Source organism: Echiichthys vipera, assembly GCF_963691815.1.
Source record: "Echiichthys vipera genome assembly, chromosome: 10".
In the NCBI taxonomy this organism is placed as follows: Eukaryota; Metazoa; Chordata; class Actinopteri; order Perciformes; family Trachinidae; genus Echiichthys; species Echiichthys vipera.
This window is the reverse complement of record NC_139835.1, coordinates 28,572,590-28,595,195: the sequence shown is the minus strand read 5'-3', so window position 1 is coordinate 28,595,195 and position 22,606 is coordinate 28,572,590. Positions and strand designations below refer to the sequence as shown.

General features: G+C 42.7%; 1 protein-coding gene across 1 annotated transcript in view; it reads left to right on the top strand.

Annotated features, from left to right (window-relative positions):
- The window catches only part of cntnap5a (contactin associated protein family member 5a), a gene marked incomplete at both ends in the record, with an annotated part of 139,638 nt that overhangs the window by 9,767 nt on the left and 107,265 nt on the right, over nucleotides 1-22,606 (top strand). Inside the window, one exon of the mRNA XM_083922136.1 lies at nucleotides 21,210-21,320. Within this exon, the coding sequence (XP_083778262.1) occupies nucleotides 21,210-21,320 (111 nt within the window). The remainder of the gene's footprint in view (nucleotides 1-21,209; nucleotides 21,321-22,606) is intronic.

Sequence of the window (22,606 nt, the reverse complement as noted above, 5' to 3'; positions counted from 1 at the left end):
CCTTCACCCCGACCCTCCTCACTTTGTAGATACGTCATCTACTTTCCCTCTTTGCTCCGGACGCCATTTCTACAGTCATAAACACATGGATTACATTCAAAATACAGTGCAAAAGTATCCAAAAATAGACCTTACCATGTGGTTATTTCGTGCAGACTACGTCCCGATATGTACAGTTTATTGTTATCGAGATATGAAATGATCCGTATCAGGATAGGAGATGTTGGCCATGTTGTCCACCCTGGCTGCAGCATCACTGTTGCAACACATTACAGCATTTACTTCATGTGAAAACACCAAGATTATGTTTCCATCCAGATCCATCTCCATCACAGTTACTTGATAGTTTTCAAAGCTGAATGGAGAGCACTGTTTAGTCCTTTAAATTGAATAAATACAGCGTTTTGCGAGGCGCTCCGCGTGATCTCTCGCCGGCTGCAGCTCTGCAGAGACTTGAAACGAAGACACTTACAGGTTTTCTTTTTCATCGCGGTCAAAGCGTTTTGTTTCTTCTGAGGCGTTTCTGTCGAGTTATTTGGCTGCGTGGTCGGGGGAAGATACACAGACAGATGCTGCTGCTGTCACCGTCGTTTCAAGCTCTCTATTCATCATGTCAGTCGCGTGAGAAGTTGGTGCTGGAGTCATTTACGCTCCCGTCAGCGTGGCATCACGGCGTGTCATTTCATATCACAATATCAATTTATAATATATATATATATATATATATATATATATATATATATATATATATATATATATATCTGCATGTAACACCGTCCTTTTCTGGAACATTTATTGAGAATTATTGTAAAGGAGACGTACGCATAAAAAACATGTTTTCTGGCGTGTCAACTCACACACAAACTGAGACAAGACAGTTTTTTATGGGCTGCCTGGATCGGATTCAACAAGACATCCAGATTTAGCTTCCCTGTCTCTTTCACATGCCGAGTCAATAGATCTTTGTATCTCCACCAACACAAAGGACCTACCTTTGCAAAGGTGCACCATGACTGTCCTGGGAGCCAATCAGAGCAGACTGGGCTTTTACAGGAGGGGGGTCTTTAAGAGACAGGCGCTACAACAGAGGGTGAATACAGGTATACTCGTACAGACGTGAGAACAATAATGGGTTTCTAGGACATTACATGTAAACATCTTATAGTCGAAACCTACAATACAAATATGAACCTCAAAATGAGCAAACCTGCTGCAACAATTAATGGATTAGTACTAAACCAGGGGTAGGCAGTGCCGGTCCTAGAGAGCCACTGTCCTGCATGTTTTAGGTTTCTCTCTGCTCCAACACACCTGGGTCTAATGATTTGCTCGTTATCAGGCAGCTGATGCTCGTAGCAGGTTGATTATTGTTAGACTCAGGTGTGTTAGGGTAGGGAGAAACCTAAGACATGCAGGACAGTGGCTCTCCAGGACCAGAGTTGCCCACCCCTGGACTAAACAGTTACTAATCATCAGTTAGAGTCATTTTTTAAAGAAAAATTCCAATATTCTGTTTTCTTTTCTCCTCTACGGCCACACATGCACTCTAAACATGAACTTGTCTAGACATTACCCGGTGGGGATGTACGTGAGAAGGCAAACGTATGATTCAGTAGGACTGGGCATCGAACAGTGGCCCGACCTGAGGCGATTCTAGAGTCTGTTGGGGTCCCGGGCAAACATTCACAGGGGCCCCCCGAACCAGCGTTCATCAACGTTATGTTATAAATAATCTGACAAACATACAAATTGCAAAATGTAAAAAAAAAATGATTGATAGAGAAACTGATCGACAGATTAACTGATCATGAAAATAATCCCCTTTTAGAGAATAAAATGACCAGATTTGAAGAAATGTTCAAACAAACCCCTGAAAAATTAAAGTTCTTATTCACGAGTGTCAATACCTCTCCTCAGTTTACACCCAGAGCTGTTATAGAGATGGATACCATCGGACGGTAAGATCTTTGTCAGCAGATAAACACGTATCTTGTCACTATATTGATCATAAGAACACCCGCCCTTATATGAATCTGTAAAACGCAGCGCTTCATCCGTCTCTCCGGGTCTTCAGAGAGACATAAGGAAGCACACACACTGTTGTCCTCCGCGGATCCACCGCAAAATGCTTTTTGATCGTAACGAATAAGAAGAAAATGGACACATGATATAAGACTATTTAGAGGAATAATTTCTGCCCACGTCTCTCGGGAGCAGAGAGAAAAATCCATTGTGAGGAATGTGGCGCCAGTGAAGGCCCTTTTCCCCCCCTGCAGCCGCATTGGTCACACAGTGACGCTGCACCAATTCCCAATCTATAGAGTGCAATGAATATGCTTCGAATAGCTGTAGAGTCTCTAAGTTCCGTCCTCTATTTATTTTCAGTGTTACTGGCAGAGGGTCTGAAAGGATTATCAACACCCACTTTCTATCGACCGTGCCAATAGGATTGATGCAATAATCAGCAAGGGACGGCCGCGGTGATGAAAAACGAGACGGAGAAATGATTCTGTTTTGAACGCTCATACTCAGAGATATAAAGAATTGGCTATTAAATTAAAAGCAGAAGCCAAGGTCTGCTCATACACTAGCTGGATTTCACATTCTGTATAGCGCCGTCTGTTATTTTATGTAATTAAAGCGAGTGATTACCTGTGCATCGGCCACGGGCCTCGCATTTCCACGCTTTATGATTTGATATCGATTATGATGTATTTATAGGAGAGCTGATACAAACGCGTGTAATCTGGAAGAGCCGCTCCACAGCATCAACGTGCAGTAAGAGAGAAAGAAGCTTCACCATGATGCAGTCCCCCTTTAAATACAGCAGTGGCTCCAACAGGCTCAGGTGGTCTCAAGATATTAGAGCATATCAGGCTGTTCGGGAATCCAGAGGGGCCGACACATATGCAGACGCTCCTCTTTTTATTAAACTGATATGGAGGTATTTATTGAGGCATTGTGTTGTAGTTATGGATGGATAACTGAGCGAGCAGGCCCAGGGGCTCATAAAGTTAGGGGCCCTGACTCATAACAGATGCTAGATGACCACAAGTATACGCAAATGGACCCAAAATTACCACAAAGACACAAAAAATGACTATAGAGATGCAAAACAATCACAAAAAGATGCTAGAGGACAGCAAGTATACGCAAAAGGACCCAAAATTACAACAAAGAGACAAAAAATTACTATAGAGATGCAAAACAACCACAAAAAGATGCTAGATGACAGAAAGTATATGCAAAAGGACCCAAAATTACAACAAAGACACAAAAAATGACTATAGGGATGCAAAACAACCACAAAAAGATGCTAGATGACAGCAAGTATACGCAAAAGGACCCCAAAATTACCACAAAGAGACAAGAAATGACTATAGGGATGCAAAACAACCACGAAGAGATGCTAGATGACAGCAAGTATACGCAAAATGACCCAAAATTACCATGACGAGACAAAAAATGACTATAGAGATGCAAAACAACCACAAAAAGATGCTAGATGACAGCAAGAATACGCAAAAAGACCCAAAATTACCACAAAGACACAAAAAAATGACTATAGAGATGCAAAACAACCGCAAAGAGATGCTAGATGACAGCAAGCACACGCAAAAGGACCCAAAATTACAACAAAGAGACAAAAAATGACTATAGAGATGCAAAACAACCACGAAGAGATGCTAGATGACAGCAAGTATACGCAAAAGGACCCAAAATTACCACGAGTCAAAAAATGACTATAGAGATGCAAACAACCACGAAGAGATGCTAGATGACTGAAAATAGACATGAAACGACCCCATAGAGACAAAAATGACGACAATGACACTCAAAATGATTAAAAATAGATGTAAAATGACCATAGAGAGCAGCAAAACGACGACATAGAAATGTAAAATTTTTAAAAATAGATGCAAATCCACCACAAAAAGGTGCAAAAAAATTACAAAGACACACAAAACAATCTAAATATATGTGCCAAACGACCACAAAGAGACCCAAAATGAGTGCAAAACAACTAAAAGCAGACTTTGGGTTTGTATTTGGGTGTCTAGTCTAAGTAGACAGAGTGTGGGGCCCCTGACGTGTCTGTGTCCAGGGGCCCACTGGCTCAGAAAGCTCCCAAAGGAAAACTCAACGCACCGGTGAGCAGGTCAGCGAGTGAGCAGCCGAGAGAGAGAGAAAGGAGAACGAGCACGTGCGTGGGAGGGCTACAGCCGCCAATTATTTTCACTATCAATTCATCCGTCGATTATTTTCCTAATTGACCGATGAGTTGTTATCTCTTTTTATCGCTCCATGAATCAGAAACAGCCATTAAAAATAAGGAATAACAGGTTGAATGAGTCAGGTTAGGAATGATATCTCAACAAAGAGAGAAATGGATTATAAAAGTAATACTTTACACGACACTTTAGGTGAAAAGGATAAACTGCTAAAATAGATATCACCAAGCTTTATGAAATGTTTAAATATGTATATAAGGCATTAGCTAATGCTAACTTTTGGTGAATTTAAAGTTGCACTCCACACGTTTTTAGATATGTTGTTTCTAGCGCCCTCTTTGGCGGTAAGATGTAACTGCAGGCAGCCTGTTCTTTCCAAGCCCTCCATCTTGTCACGTTCACGGTCACTGTGTGTTTCAAATCGTTCCCTATCACAGAACTAGTGCACTATATAGTGTGTACGCCATTTTATAGTGTTCGAATTCTCTGCGGTTAACTTCATTCACTATATTGTCCACTATAAAATACCCACAATGCAATGCAATTTGAGTGTACGTATGCTGTGCACTACATTGTTCTCCCGCATACCACAATGCAGTGCGGTCGTGTTTTACCAGAGGAGAAGAAGAAGCTGAAGAGGTGCTAACGGTAGCCAGAGAGCTAATTGCAGTTACAAACCACTACGAACAACTGTTACGAACAACTGTTACTCACAAGCTGACTACTTCCTCACGAGCTTACTGCTGTTACTCGCTCGTGAAATAAATGAACCGTGGGCTATTACAGCTGGCAATGACGACACACAACCATTGTTAACAAAACTACACTTTAACACCATTGAAATATCAACAATTTATTCAGGATTTAACACTGAAATGAACATAAATACAACCTTTGACCGTCCCCCTGAGTGCAGGTTTGTATCATAAACAGACTGAAAACCAGTTTAAAGCCCTGTTTGTTTACATGATACTGGACGCACTCGCTTCCGTCACACATATATTCGGCGCATCTACCGACCTATGGTACTCACACAATGATTCGTTCGAAATTCCAGTGTAGTGTCCGAAATCTCGTTTGATAATTCCCTATATAGTGCGCTATTTATGAACACTTTATAGGGAATAGTGAGTGAGTGAATGGAACGATTTCAAATACCGCTTATGTGTGTTCACAGTTGTATTATTTCTTTTTTGCCCTTTTGTAAACCTCTCTACTTCCGGTCCGTCCCCTATAGGGTCCCCTCTTAAATCCATACATACACACATGTTCCTATTACACTTCTGCCCTCACTACAAGCCTGAAATGTTAAACGCGGCATGGCCGTTGGTGACGATCTGGGCCGACAGACCAAGCGCTGTCAACAGCGTCGCTAACAGGGCGGCGTATTTACATCCAGCCCGCGAATGTCGCCGCAGACACGGATATTGGCATACTCTGCAAAAAGTCAAGGAGAAGTGCTTTCAATAGTGAGTCATATGATGAGTCACCATTGTTTGAACTCACTCTTTGATAGATATTAACTTAAAAGGCAATCACGCAGACCCAAATAGACAAAGTGGTGTTTTTACTCCATCAGTCTGAAAGAAGACATGTTCGGAGGAAGCATCGCCTCCCTAGTGCTTGAAAAAATTATGTTTTTTTCCTCCTAAGTATTGAAAATCTTTTCTGAAGTTCAATTGTTACACAAGATCGTTAACAATGCTACTTCTCCCACGGCCAAAGAGCTTCCCCCCCCCCCCCCCCCCCCCCAGCTCTGAGCAAATGAGCAGATCCTCTCGACGGGCTCCAAACTCCGACTTAAACATCCCACTGCTGCCTTTGCACAATCTGCTTTTTCATTTAGGACCATCAAACATGGGAGCGTGATTCCAGCTAAGCTTCAAACTTGCACACACTCGTTCTTTTTTCCCATGGTGCAAAAAAAGAAAAAGCAGATCCTGAGCAACCAGTCAAGTCAGCAGCAGCGCTGAGTGTGATTCAGATCCTTATGCTGTAGCTGTAATTTTACACTTTTTTTTAATGTATTGTTAATGCGTGTAGATTTATCTCCATTGCTCTATGTAGGCTTTTGGGCGTTCTTGACTTGATTCTCTCAACTTTTCTTTGTCTTTGTTCATTTCCCTGCAGTCTCACGCCCTTTTATGGGGATTGGCGGGGCGTTCACCTGCTAATTAGCGCCATCTTGCACCACTTTCAACTTACGAGGAAACGCGAGGCACGATCAATTCAGCTGTTTAAGAACACGCCGTAAAAAAACGCAGATGCAAATGCAGAAAAGCTCTCTACGTCGTCCTCAGACGAGCCAACCATCGTCGTCTCCGGTCATCTCGGTTCTCCGTACATCTGGCCGGCTCGTTTGTGCTCTCCGCACTAGCGTCTTTCTTTAGTGCGTCCACAAAGGTCGGTGCGGGACGTCCTCTTGATCGACGCCCGTGTGTTGGTTCCCACAGAACGAGCGTTTTGGCTGGGAGATCTTTGCTGAATGCCAATGAAGAGTACATCACTCTAGATATGATATGATAGATTTTAACACTGTTATCACTTATTGCTCCTTATCACGTACTTACAGTCCCAGCCTGGTCAGATGCGTACATGAACTGATGAAGCCTCTTGGATGAGAGGTGAAACGTCTTCCTAGACAAACAACCAGTCCAGTTGTTTTTGACTAAAATTGCTTTGAGGATAACGACGACCTGGACGAATGAGAACATTCACAGGCCTATCACTTACTTAGTTTGTACTTATTTCAATATGATGCCAAACTACACGCTGCGTATTGTTGTATATTGTATAAACCTACGTCTAACCACAATGTCTGTTGCACTCTGTCACATTTAGATAATTGTTAGCTTTATTTTTATTTGATTTATGTTAGCTAATTGCTACTCTGACCCTTTCCCATCTTTGTATCGAAACTGTTGCACAATAATTCTTCAAAGCTTCTTCAATCTTCAATCTTCAATCTTGAATTAGAAAGTAAAGTATATTTTCTTCTAATTTTAGGGCCTTGTGGCCATTTATTGGTCTGTTTTCTTGTGGGGAATTCTGCTCTCATTCCTCCTGTTGCTGTTGAACAAATAAATATCTCAAAACAGACTGAGGGCAGCACCGTGACACAGGCATCATATCTACAAATGTGTCTTTTCTGGAGTGACTGCCCATGCACGACCACACTCTCGTACAAAACTCTCTATATATATAAAGACCAGAACTCCACCTCTAAGTTCTGGCGCTGGTGTGAAACTCTTTGAACTTGCATTCCTTTGGAGAAGAAGAAACTGGTGACGATAGCCTCTTTCTTTAAAAATCCATACCACTCCATGAGAAACCACTCTCTCCAGAGATGCTTTCCTCCGAACCAAAGTCAAACTACCAAATCGATAGCGGTTCTTTTTTCTCTACTCAGAAGTAAATGTTGCTTTTATGGGTAACTTTAGTCCAAATGACACCTGACATCTTAAAGAAAACTGTTCCTATTACTTTAATAAAACCCAAATGGCACAAATATATTATGAATGTTATTGAGATATTAGCCATTAATGGTTGCTACCTTTGTTATAACCACAGCATAACCGACTATTTCAGACCGTTCTCGTTCCCGGGGCTTCAAACACCAACACTTTCCTCATTCAGCCCTCTTTAGCATCCAAATGACACCTGACATCTTAAAGAAAACTGTTCCTATTACTTTAATAAAACCCAAATGGCACAAATATATTATGAATGTTATTGAGATATAAGCCATTAATGGTTGCTACCTTTGTTAAAACCACAGCAGAACCGACTATTTCAGACCGTTCTCGTTCCCGGGGCTTCAAACACCAACACTTCCCTATTTCAGCCCCCATTTAGCATCCAAATGACACCTGACATCTTAAAGAAAACTGTTCCTATTGATATTATTGAGATTTTAGCCATTAATGGTTGCTACCTTCGTTAAAACCACAGCAGAACCAACTATTCCAGACCGCTCTCGTTCCCGGGGCTTCAAACACCAACACTTCCCTATTTCAGCCCCCATTTAGCATCCAAATGACACCTGACATCTTAAAGAAAACTGTTTCTATTGATGTTATTAAGATCTTAGCCATTATTGGTTGCTACCTTTGTTATAACCACAGCAGAACCGACTATTTCAGACCATTCTTGTTCCTGGGGCTTCAAACCCCTAACCCTAACCAACACTTCACTCTTTCAGCCCCCTTTAGCATCTCTATGAGACACCCCGAGTTTTCAACTTCAAAGAGAACGAAGTCCGTTAGGAGGAGGTCGGGGTGACTTTTACCCAGGAGACCGCGGATCTATTCCCCTGTGAAGAAGGGATATGATAAGGTTTTATTGATACCAATGCCATTGTCGATGTCACGTGGGGTGACAGGGAACACACGGGGGATTGGACCCAAATGCAGACACGGAACTCAGGAGACAGTTTTAACAAATTTAATCAACTTACTATACAAAAAGGTGCACCGAGAACAAAGGGAAAACAAGGAGAGACAAACTGGTAGCACAGGAGGAAGGTAAATAGTGCACTATTTAGAGAATCATCAAACACTTTATATGGAATAGTGAGTGAGTGAATGGTACGATTTCAAACACTGCCACACGTTCACCTCTCTACTTCCGGTCCGTCCCCTATATGTTCCCCTCTTAAACCCGTACACACACGCATGATCCTATTACACTTCTGCCCTCACTACAAGCCTGACTCAGAAGATGGGATTTCCGATTTCCCGTTACAATTAAACGCAGCATGACCGTTGGTGACTTCGCTAACAGGGCGCCGTATTTACATCCAGCCCGCGAATGTCGCCACAGACACGGATATTCTGCATAAAGTCAAGTAGAATAGCTTTCAATAGTGAGTCATATGATGAGTCATCATTGTTTTAACCCACTCTTTGATAGATATTAACTTAAAAGGCAATTACCTGGACCCAAACAGACAAAGTGATGTTTTCTCTCCATCAGTCTAACGCTGGGAGACATCTGGAGTACGAAGATCATGATCCGGCCCCGAATGAGGCTCAGGACCGGCTTAATATACAGAGCGGCCGGGGAAACGAGCTCACACCATGGAAACACAAAGGGGAGCACAAACAGGGAAACACCGACAGAGGGAGACGAAACCAGAGACTAAAAAGGAGAGGAGGAGCTGCCCTGATCCAATCATGACGGTCGATACTGCTTATCGTTCTGGTTCTTAACGGATTCCTGATCATTTTTCCCCTGAACACAGCGTCCATGAAATAACAGGATATTTGTATGGCATTAATTTTTATTCAGGTGTTTTCAGTCCAAAGAAAAGATGTTTTAAACCTGCTAATGTGTTCATAACAGGGTATTAACCCTCAGGGAAAGGACACGTTACCACAGAGCATCCCTGTAATTAATGTTGCGTAGAAAGATGTTCCACTTTCTGGAAATGATCCTTTTACAGGCATCTCTCTTTGTGAAATGAAGCCACGCTGTGAAGCATCTCTCCCTCTCTGCCATGGATCCTTCTCGTTGCAAGTGTCCAGCAGCGTAGACACAAGAGTTTGAATGGATTTATTGCCAAGTAGGTTTTCACTTACAACAATAAACGTACACAAAGAATATAAAAGCAAAGCGCTGTAGCAGTGACAACCTTCTTCAGTTGTACTTAATCTTAAAAAGCAGCTTGAATATTAGCCTTTCGTTAACAAGATGGTCACCTTGTCTTCGCTGAAATCCTGCAGAAAACAAACACAAATCCGCCCGACTTGATGAGGGCTGAATAATTAATGCGTGTCGATCACGGAGGCCGTCTGTAAATGCTCACGGGTCCCTTCGGATCATATGCAGTGTTCAGAGAAATGAAGTGCTACAGTAAAACCACGCCGGGCTCCTCAGTCATTTGTATCGACGTGTGCTTCCTTGAATCCAGCCAGCATTCGGGACTAATTGTCAACCGATACCTGGGCTCTACTCGGACTATGGCCGAGCAGAGGTCACTGAGCCCCAAAGCCTGATTGTGCATGCAGGGTATCGTATGAATCTTCATCGATACCACGCGGAGGTCTGAGGCCACTCTGTTACCAGATACCATCGCTGCCCCCCTTTGATATTATTGACTCTGTGGTCTGTGTTGACTGAACCTGTGCACCCTTCAGACGCCGCCGCTGCCGTGTTAATCACTGCTGTAAAGGTGTTGAATACATGATTTAAGTGTTTTATCGCCCAAAGCTGGAAATTATCATATATATAGACCATGCATCGAGCGCGTTGAATTATTTATATTGTAAAAAAATGTGGAGTGAAGTGTGCTATGTATGCCCGTGTTATGACATAATAAAACCAAACCATTAGCATAACGGTGTATATCTTTTCAATCGATACCGGTGAAGTAATGGTTGAAGGGGTGAATATTTAAGCGTTCCCTCTCCGTGGCCCCGCACGCTCGCCTCTGTGCTGCTGCCGAAACATTAGTCACAATAATCACTCAAGGAACATTAACAGATGACAACTCTGATAAATTGCTTAACTCATATTTCAAGTAGAAAATACAAACAGCATTTCAGCTTTTTGAGTGAATGCTTTGAGACTTTTTTGCAGACTGTGACAGAATAATTGAGCTGAAACTGTATTAACGTTTAACCCTCCTGTTCTCCTAAAGGTCAATTTGACCCCATTTAATGTTTAAAATCTCTAAATAATGACGTCTTTTTTTGTTTTTTTGCTTTATATTTATGACTTTTACTCATTTTATGGGGACGACTCATAAAAAACCTTAAATTGTCATAATTATATATATTTTTTTATTGTTCTTATCGTACATGTACTTGTCGCATCGGTGTTCCTTTGGGTCAATTTGATAATCTGGATTATTTAATCATTATTATTATTGTTTATTTCACAATTCAAATATTATATGAGGTCAAATTCATGCTGCTGTCCTTGATAACGGACGTTACTTTCATTCCAGATGTTACAAATAACACAAAATAGCACTTAAAATAACAGACTTACTTTAAAACACACAGACAGAAATCCCTCCATGCAGTTTAACATCAGTGATATTTTTCATTTTGTTAAATAAATACATAAAGTCCCCGACTTAACTTGAGTCACAAATTGATTAGGATCATTTTTGAGATGTTTAAATTGCTACGGTCGAATTGACCCCTAGAATAAATGGTGTTAGTCAAATTTGAGGGCAACAGGAGGGTTAAAGTGCATTTGACATTTTATACGGTCATACCCGATGCTTTTATTTTGTTGTGTTTCAAGTTATGTTTCTCTTTTTTTCATTTTATTTTATCCTTGAGTCGCAGTTTTGCTCTCATCGGACCGCCACGTACAAAGGAATAAATGATTAACCTGCTAATTGAAAGAAAAATGATTCATTATTAAGAGAAAAGGGTGAAAAAATATAATTTGCTGCTGCAGTTGTGGAACAAATACTGACTACACACGACACAAAGATACCAATTTGCTTTATCAGCTTCTTCGTGCGCCAGGGCGGACGCACAGAGGCTCTCAGAGATCTGCTGTCGCTCTTCACTGTTTCCATTTGGATTTTCTAAGGCTTCATTGTAGTTCAGGATAATTAAATATTATTAATAATAATGACTCGTGCTGTAAAAGGACGTGGTAATATAATTATTTAATACCCTGTGAGACAGAGCGTGAAATTAAATCTGTTTTGTCAAAACAAGGAACTCTTTCATTGTGTATCTTTATTGAAGACAACAGCTTTTCAATAATATGTTGTAGGTTGAGCGTTACCGCGGCAGTAGCTCAGTCCATAGGTGAACCGTAGAGTCGCCGGTTTGAGTCCCTGTGTGGGACCACGAATAGAGCGTGGACTGGTGGCTGGAGAGGTGCCAGTAAATGAACTTGGCACTGCTGAGGTGCTGTTGAGCAAGACACTGAACCCCCAACTGCTCGGGGCGCCGATCCATTAGCAGCCCCCTCGCTCTGACATCTCTCCATTAATTGCATGTATATAGGTCCTGTTTGTGCATGCGTGTGTATTTCGGGCCTGTGTGTGTGTGTGTGTGTAACCTGAATAATAACATATATAATGATATCCCCTTGTGGGGTAAATAAAGTAATAACTCTCTTACTATTGTACATATTATTGTACTACCTTTATAAACACATTCACGTGCAAACGCCGTTTTAAAGTTGTATTTGGTCCATTTTGTATAAATAATCTGAATAATCATAAATTGTACGTGTAAAAACGTCTACAAAGTACAGAATGAACTTTATATGAAGTGTGTAGTCAGATTACTGCGGTGTCCTACATGCTCACATGATGTGTTGGGGGAGGAAGGGCCATAAAAGTGACGCTCTGTATATTTATGGGGGATTTTCATATCGGCCGGAGACCCTCCAGGCTTTTCTAGAGACTTAAAAGACGCGGTCCTTTTTGTAATAAACATTTTTAATGCAACACGATGGTGTCGGCAGGCATTTCTACAATACATCTTCATTTCATCACCAATAAACCACATTACATACTAGTAATTTGAACTGCTGTTTTGTGCACAGCGGCGGCAGAAAATTACACAGAATACACAGAGAGGATACATTAAATGTAAAGTTGCATAAGAATTTTCATTCATTCATCTTCAGCCTCTTGTCCCTGTTGGGGTCGCGGGGGGCTGGAGCCGATCCCAGCTGACATCGGGCGTGAGGCGGGGTCCACCCTGGACAGGACGCCAGTCTATCACAGGGCACATAGAGACAAACAGAGACAGACAACCATTCAAACCTACGGGTGAGTTAGTGTCATCAATGAACCGGACACCTGCACGTCTTTGGACTGTGGGAGGAAACCGGAGAACCCGGAGAAAACCCACGCAGACACGGGGAGAACATGCAAACTCCACACAGAAGGGCCCCAGTCAGGATTCGAACAAGTAACCCTCTCGCTGTGAGACGACAGTGCTAACCACCACCCCACCGTGTCGCCCAAGAATATATATATAGTTACATAAAATGGAAATACTCCTACTAATGAGCACAAATACCACAGATAGTTTAGTCCTGGTACAGTTAATCACTCTGATCAGTCTTCAGAAGTTTACAAATCGGTAAACCAATAATCTCCGCCTCACAGTGAGCAGCTACCGTTAAAAGTGACTGCATTGTTTGTGTCACTTACAAGCTGCTGAGACCTGCGGATGTCACAGTTGCTCGGGGGAGCTCTACGATGCTCTGGAGCTTCGTATGTGACATGCAGTCTGATTTTCTTTATTTGCTTTCCTCGCACAGGGAGGAGAGGATCAGGTCAGACTGAGAAGTCTGCTCTCCTCCGCTCTACCCTTGGACTATCTCTAATGCGTGGTCTATTTTTAGGAAATCCCTTCGGCATTTTCTTTTCTTTTTTCCTCCACATCCTTACTGTTTGTACGTGTCCTGGGACTTGATATCCGAGAGGAAACTGAGGCTTCCTTGCATCTGCCGAGCAATGTTTATTTGAGTTGGGCGTGTAGTTGTCTTCAGGTAGGATTATGCCTCTGCAACGAGAGCTTTAAATATCCAGCCCATGGGTGCTCCAACAAATGCACAACTTTGTTGGGATAATTGAGTTTGATTTCTTTGAGGAGCAACATCTGTTTATGCACTCAGGTTAAGGCGGGCTCGCTAATGAGCAAAGGAGAGCACCGGGACGAGGGCTGTTTTTACAGTAGGGCTGAATCAAATACTGCCACGAGAAACGACAGTTTGACAGTCTTCTCCGTGTTTCTGCGTCACGTGTGTTTCCTCACGGCCCCGCCCATTTAGGAGACGAGCGTCAGGTCCCAAGTGTGTTGACTCCAATGCAGGTAAATGGAAACACAGATTATGTCCCTTAGCTTCTAGTCAGTGAATTCAACATTCAACCCTTTTCACAAACAAAATATATCATCTCATCTTCAGCCTCTTATCCGGGGTCGGATCGTAGGGGCAGCAGCTTTAGCAGGGGACCCCAAACTTCCCTTTCCCGGGCCACATTAACCAGCTCTAACTGGGGGATCCTGAGGCGTTCCCAGGCCAGTGTGGAGATCTAATCTCTCCACCTGGTCCTGGGTCTTCCCCGAGGCCTCCTCCCAGCTGGACGTGCCTGGAACACCTCCCTAGGGAGGCGCCCAGGGTTCATCCTTACCAGATGATCCTGAACCACCTCAACTGGCTCCTTTCAACGCAAAGGAGCAGCGGCTCTACTCCGAGTTCCTCACGGATGCTGAACTTCTCCCCCTCTCTCTAAGGGAGACTCCAGCCACAAAATATCTAGGATATACAAACATGGTATTTTTTCAAATGGAAAAACCAGAAGAAAATTAAGACCTTTTAGACTTTTTTCTATCTCAGCAACAAACTCACAGGAGTAGAGAGAAGAACTGGCAGTCCACTCTGAGCTGGAGGTTCCAGGTTTCTTTGCCGGTGTTGTGTCGAAGTTGTTCCCCCGTCAAATCACGTTTCAGACATCAGACAGTGGTTTATGGAGTAATGACGCACCAGCTATAACTGTCCTCGATACATTTGAATGTGAGATTTCAGAGAAGTGTCCAGATGTGTACTCCTCCAGGAGAGAAACGTGTAAAAACCTCTCTATTGAAACAAAATTTGCTCAGATAAATCTCTTTGTGTATGAAGAAATATATATATATATATATATGAACTATTAATGGAGAAATCATTGAGAGTCGCTAACAGCTGGACGTGGCTAACAGTGATTAGCTCGGGGCAGTACGGTGAAGGCATTCAAAGGTCTTTTTTAACCACTAATACTGATGAAAATAACAGCAAACCTCTGCAGCAGCATGAGAAGAGTCCCTACACACAAAACAAAGCACCAATGTGCTCCTTCCTTTGGGGTTGACTTTGGTAATCCACTTGAATGGACTTTACTATGAGAGGAGCAGGTACAGGGGCCAGTAGGTAAGTCTTTAAAACACTCTTTTAATAAACTCTGGGTTCACTAACTACGTTGTTGGTGCTTTGTTTTCTGTGTAGGGACTCTTCTCATGCTGCTGCAGAGGTTTGGTGTTATTTTCTGCAGTATTAGTGGTTAAAAAAGACCTTTGAATGCCTTCACCGTTACGCAGAGCTAATCAGTGTTAGCCACGTCCGGCTGTTAGCGACTACATACACGAAAAAAACTGTCTCGATGGCTTGTTTGATGTATGTAAGTGCCGACAAAGATCATGGGATGATTTTGCGCCGGAATTCCACTTTAATATCTCTCTTAATATACGATTTCATCATGATACTGTAACTGTTCCACTGAAAGACAATAAGTTATCTTCTTGAATTATCACTCAGCCCTAGGAAGAAAGAAGTGCCCCTTTATGTTTTCAGAAAATTATTCTACTGAATAAAGACTTTAAAAGTCTCTTGTAGCTGTAAAATGCATCGTCACAAAGCTGAAAACATGACAAGTTGTCTTTTTAAACCCGCGGTCCTCACAGGGCAGCCCTGTAGTGTCACTGTGTGGTATTTCTGAATACTTCTCCCAACACTGATCCAAGTTAAAGCTGCACTGACGACGATGAGTGGGTAGTTTCAAAGATGTCTTGTTATCCCAACGTCACTTGAAACCTGCAGAACAACAGTATTTCTTTTTCACCTTTCAGACACCCGTTGTCCTTGAATTACAAAAACATAATGATTTGCGTGAAGTGAATTAGAGATTTTCATTACCAATGACACGGATGTTAATTCAATCTTCGGCAGCGCTCTTTACCGCAGCCTCTCATTGAGGAATGAAAGGTTAAATGATTACCTCTCCCTCAAAATTATCATATTTCTTTCTTGCATACATCCACGGTGATAAAAGGAATTAAAAAAAGGAGAATCATCAAGAATGCCAACGTGTTCTCATCAACAGGTTTGTAGGATATCGTATGAAGAGTAATGCACAGAAATTTGCATGATATCTTACGCTGGAAATGGCGACTGGAGGTGGATCGGTATGGTAACATTACGATCAGGAAACAGAAGGTGATGGTTCGGTTTAGGCAACAAAAACAACGTGGTAAGGATCAGAAGAAAGGTTGTGGTTTGGGGCGAGTACTACCGGGACACGAACACCAGTCCACCGTGTGAAACTCCTGCGTCTTGGGACACACCGCGAACGTCCTCCCTAAGTGGAGCTCAGTCTGGAATACACACGAAATAAATACCTGGAATACAAACGATTTACGAACCGGGAATGAGAACAGCCTGAGGATTTTCTCAGTTTCACACCACGCCTCGCATCCTCACCTCACCTGTCAACCTGAGAACGTGTCGTGCCATCAATTTATTTTTTCCACCTTTTCTGAGCCGTCAAGGTCTCGTTGTTGTGTACGGTCATGCAAAGGGTGGGATTGAATGAAGGACCAAAGCGTCCGTCCGGACTTTTTGTCAGCACTTCAATCAGAGATGCATCGTGCAAGACAGTGTGATGGTTCGGTTTAGGCAACAAAAACAACGTGGTGAGGATCAGAAGAAAGGTTGTGGTTTGGGGCGAGTACTACCTGGACACGAACACCAATCCACCGCATGAAAGTCCTGCGTCTGCGGACACACCGTGAACGACCTCCCTACGTAGAGCTCAGTCTGGAATACACACGAAATAAATACGTGGAATACACACGTTGGCATACGAACCGGGAATAAGAACAGCCAGAGGATTTTCTCAGTTTCACACCAAGCCTCGCATCCTCACCTCACCTGTCAACCTGAGAACGTGTCGTGCCATCAATTTAATTTTTCTTTCTGATCTTTTCTGAGCCGTCAAGGTCTCGTTGTTGTGTACGGTCATGCAAAGGGTGGGATTGAATGAAGGACCAAAGCGTCCGTCCGGGCTTTTGGTCAGCACTTCTATCAGAGATGCATCGTGCAAGACAGGGTGATGGTTCGGTTTAGGCAACAAAAAGAACGTGGGAAGGATCAGAAGATAGGTTGTGGCTTGGGGTGAGTACTACCGGGACACGAACACCAGACCACCGCATGAAAGTCTTGCGTTTTGGGACACACCGTGAACAACCTCCCTACGTAGAGCTCAGTCTGGAATACACACATAAGAACAACCTGAGGATTTTCTCAGTTTCCTTTGTTCACCGTGGAAAAATAAAGTAACTAACTGTTATATACGGATATATTTGAGGGTTGTTTTGTTTAAGAAGACGTCTGCAAGGATAAACAAAAGAATGGTGCAAGGATATTGAAAGAGCATTAAAGGATAAGACTAGCAATATTCTACATTTCTTTTGTTATTGTCAAGAAATCCCATGAAATGACCCAAACCAACAAAGAGCTGATGCTACTTAAGCGGTTTTGTGCGTGGAGCCGAGCCTTTCCCACTGTTTCTGATTCCCGTGTTCCATTGAGCGCCACTGTTGTTGATAAAAACCCATGAATGAGCCACACCGTGACACGGCCCTTCATTATATGTTGTTTATTTCCCCCCCCACATTCACTGCACCAGTGCTGCGACACTCACCAGAGCACCACGTGGGTATTAATACCGCGGCTTTAAATAGTGTGTTTCAGTAACATCGGCTAAAAAGACTACAGTGTCCAGCTGTTTTAGGAAATTGCTTTGCATGTTTTTTTTTTAGAAATAAAACGAATATAAGCGGTTATTAGAGTTTTACATCAGCAGCAGGGACCAATCAGCTTAAGGCTGAGAGCCAAAGAGAGATTAGTGAACCGACCAATATGGGATTTTTGAGGCTGATACCAATTTTAGGAGGGAAAATTTCACCGATTACTGATGTGTCGACCCATATAGGGAATTTTTGAGCTGGAATGAAAAGACGATTTATACGCAGATGATGTGATATGACTCTGAACAGGTTCCTCAGAAGGCAGCTTTTTAAAACGCTTTAATAAAGAATATTTAACAGTAATATACATAGAAAAAATTGCATTCAGGATTTAGACCAAGAAACAATTCCTGAGCCTAAAAAGTACAACGTATTGAATAAAGTATTATAAAACTATTCTATTCCTGAATATTAGGCATGGTGCATGAAAACTCTACACTTTCAACCGATTCTAGAAATGAACACTGAGAAAATAATAAAGGATTAAGGATAAAATAAAAGCCAAATACAAATACATTAAAGAGCTAAATAATGTATGTTCAGTATTAGTTGCTGACAATTTCTAAATGAATAAATACAAATTAAATAAACAGCTTCATGACACCATTTCTAAATCACCCTAAGTATCAGCCTGGTCTCACCAAAAGGCGTGTGAATGACACGCTATTTCTCTCAAGCCATCTCGCGTATAATTACAACGCATTTCCTGATTTTTATGTGTCATTTCACGCCATGTAGTCTCAATTGACTTGTATAGTGCAGAGATGGCGTTGTCATGTGACGCACAAATGTCATTGAGGGAAAACCCACGTGTTTGAGTGGTGGAGCTTTCTGTCAGAGGGTTGTTTTTAAATCAATATTTCATGTGAAGGATGGCTGAAATAACGGGCGTGAAATGCCCTAACCCTAACCCCAACCCTGGGGAACTACGGGCGTTAAATGACACGCGAAAAGCTTAATATGCGTAGACATGCACGCGAAAAGTCATGAAAGTCATGAAAAGTGGCGTGCTATTCATACGCCCTCCCATGAGACCACGTAGTAAGTATTGTTTTCTGCATTTAATGTTCTGCAAAAAAAGGTTTTCACATCAGAAATCAAATACCCATAGATAGATGGATATGTGTGTGATGGGCCGACATCTACGCCAACGCCATGGCTCTAACCTTCTCCTTAAATGATACCGACTCCAAACAACAAATGTATTTAGATAGAGCACATTTTTATGTCACTGCTTCAAGTCACTGCATAAATGTGCAGCTTGAAGTCGGTGCGTAGTATTCTTCTTCATCTATGATTCTCAACACAAGCAGTGATAACCTCATGGTGTGCTGCGAACCCAGGAGTGTCGACGCGACACTTCTGTCTTCTGTTAGTCTCTACGGGAAAAAAACAACATCATCCTCGCACTTCTCTGACTCAAACTGAAGGCTCTTGATATCGGCTGGTGTGATTTCAAAAGAGCTTAAGTGTTCCCTCTCGGCTTGCGGTTGTGTGCATGCGCTTATGTCCGCGCATTCAGATGCACGTCTGGGTTCATTTGGCTGCAAGATTCAAGCCCCTGAGCCTTGCTTAGAGATCGTGAGTCAGCTTCAGAGGATTTCACTTATCCCACAGGCCAAGGAGCAGCTTTGCAGGCAAATCATCCTCCATCCATAAGTCGTCCTGACTGACAGCCAGGCGTTTGGCTCCGGACCAAATCTGTAAACAACAACAACAACGGGGTCTGCACGAAGCACATTTTACACATGGGGAAACTTTCTCTGCAATCACACCACGCCTCGCATCCTCACCTCACCTGTCAACCTGAGAACGTGTGGTGCCATCAATTTATTTTTTCCACCTTTTCTGAGCTGTCAAGGTCTCGTTGTTGTGTACGGTCATGCAAAGGGTGGGATTGAATGAAGGACCAAAGCGTCCGTCCAGACTTTTTGTCAGCACTTCAACCAGAGATGCATCGTGCAAGACAGGGTGGGTGGATACATACTGAAAAAGCAGATAGGAAGTGTCAGAGTTATCCTTAAGGGATAAAAAAAAAAGTGGGACTTTGAAGACTTTTGACAGATTAAGAGTTCTGGGCTTGCATAACAACCTTGGTTCCAGTGGCGTTGTGTTAAGATGGCGTGCCTCTGTTCTCATTCCCCCAATGAACATCTGCAACTACAGCTCAGCCATAATTTGAGTCTTGGACTAAACAGCTTGATCCACTTTAGTCACACTTGAAATCAGGATTAGAAAAATCTCTTGGCAAGCAATCTGAGAGCAGCCAAATCAGGTCAGACGAAATTCGGTGGGACGCCCAAAAAGGAGAGCGAGCTCATGCTGTCAGTTATGCTGTGCTCTTGTTTAACAGATGGATGGCAAATTGCCACTCCAGATGTGCTCACAATCCATCTGAACTCTGAGAGCAAAATGGCGTTCCCAAAACAAAAAAGGGCTTCTTGCATCGGAGGTGTAAGCTGCACACTGATGGAGAGAGTACAGGGATAATTGTAATCAGGATGGTGCCAGTTTTCATTACGTCCTCAGATACAGGCCTTTAATGCAGCTCTGCACTCAAGTGGAGCCAAAGGCAGAGGGGGCTGTTGTTGTTCGACTCGCTGCTCTTATTGTGGCGGGTGGATCAGAGGAAGAGGAGACTGACAGGTTTAGATCACTGGACTCTTAATCTGTTCCTGGCTGTCGGACGTGATGTAATCTCACACTGTGGGATTAAAAAAGAACACACACATACACGCGCATGTACACAAATGGAGCCGTGGAGTTTTCTGTGCTATTTTCAAGGGTCACAGCTTGGGTTAATAGACTGTTTGAGGTATCTGAGAACTGGAAAAGTGAGGCAGCCCTGTTATTTTCCCCAGTTCTTGCTTTAAAACCCGACCACCAACAGGTAAAGAGGCACCTTAAACCAACAGCTCCTCAGGAATGAATTTTCTATTATTCCTGTTAGCTTTTAGCTACATTTTTTACGTGAAAGACATCATATGAACTCCTTGCAACACGATTTAAATAGTGTGTCTATTTGCACCTGGTTGAGAATAGACAGACTGCAGCTGTTTGGCTTTTTACACCCGCCCCCTCACTCCCCGCCTGCTAGCAATACAGAGTGAAGAAGTGCACGGCAATAATTGGTTGTGGTGGGTGAACGGTTCAAAAATGGGACTTTAACCCTCAGCTGACTTGTCTTTTTCACATTGAAGATGGGTTTAGGAAACACCACGTCTTGGTCATATAGCGACAAAACTACGTTGTTTGGTGTAGGCAACAAAATTGGGTGCAAATAAGCATGATGTGGAGAAATTCTACTTAATGATGATCCTTTACCGATGATGGATAAAGCTTGAAGAAGCCTCTGCTTTGGAAAAAACACATCCATTTGTCTAATGTAATGGCCTCTCTGTTTTCTTTTTGATTCCTTTCACAGATAATTGCAATGGTCCTCTGGTATCCGCGCTACCCCATCAATCCTTTCAGAGCTCCTCTCAGTCTGCAGTCAGTTATGCTGCTTACAACGCCAAGCTCAACAGGAGAGACGGTGAGTACAAGAGAGAGTGTTCTTGCATGGATATTTGCACATGCTTCAGATATGTGCCACCCACCTGCAGTCACCATAAAATGCTCATATACCATTTGTGGAATGGTCATGTGGGTTGCTTTTGAAGATAATGACAAATGAGCAATGAGGTGTGACAACTTGCCGCATTTACCACATGCTGCAGTTCAGCGGGGCGCTGTTTCATTATTGTAAAGAGATGAGAAAGATAGCTTCATGTAATAGCTACTGGACTGAAATAAAAACAATACATTTCAAACCCAAATTCCTGATAACACTGCGCAAAGAAAGTGACCTAATCGGACTGTGAGGGCCTGCGAGGGCTCATAATATGATGGATTTATGTTGATAATATATATTTGTCAGACATTTTAATTTCTTCAATGTCTTCCTCTGATACGACTCGCAGCCCTGGGAAGGACACGACCACAGCTCCAATGATGTTTGGACGTCATATATGAAATCAAAGCACAGTTAGTGCTATAGCTGGTGAATGATCACACGGTATTTTCATGCTGCCTTCACATGCTATGGGAAAAATGGTCCTTTCCATTTGTGAAGTGGAAATTACCAGTGCGTTGTGTTCAAGTGCGTTCGATGACGTAGTGAAACGAAACCTGGCGGACCGACAGATCCTGACCAGTTGCTTGGCTAAAAGGGACTTCACGAGATTAGCTTTTTGCGCTGGGCTCACCGCGAGGTTGGGCGCAGTGACCCAGTAAACGGCTAAATCAACGTCAGCATTAAAACAACTGTTAGCTCGTAAACTGGTGTGATGCTCATGAACCTCCATCATTACGTTTTCTTGCAAGATCGTGATGCGACTTGAATGTTACGTTAAATAGTTAGGGAAACTCGGACACACAAACAATACGTTTTTTCTCCATCTTTCTAACCGGCTCTGGTTGCCTAGGAAACGTAAACGTCCAACTCTAAGCTTCTGCCTCATTGGTTGCGCTTTGGAAAGATCAGCGGCAACCAGGTTGAGTGCAGCGACAGAGAGGCAAGTCTGAGCGGTGCGCGCCGCTACATAGGAAGCTATCGCCTCCTCTATAGGAAACGAATGAAACGGCCGACGCAAAGCGTTTTTACCGCGTAAGGGGCATTAATTAATCTCCTACAGCAAGAAGGGATATTATTAAAACACAAAGGGTTTATAAAGAGCTGTATTTTTTATTTACAGTTCATGAAAAGTGGACAAAAGAGATCTAATATTTCTATTTTAGCTGCATAAGCTTGGTCTACCCTTATCTGAAGCACAATGTTTC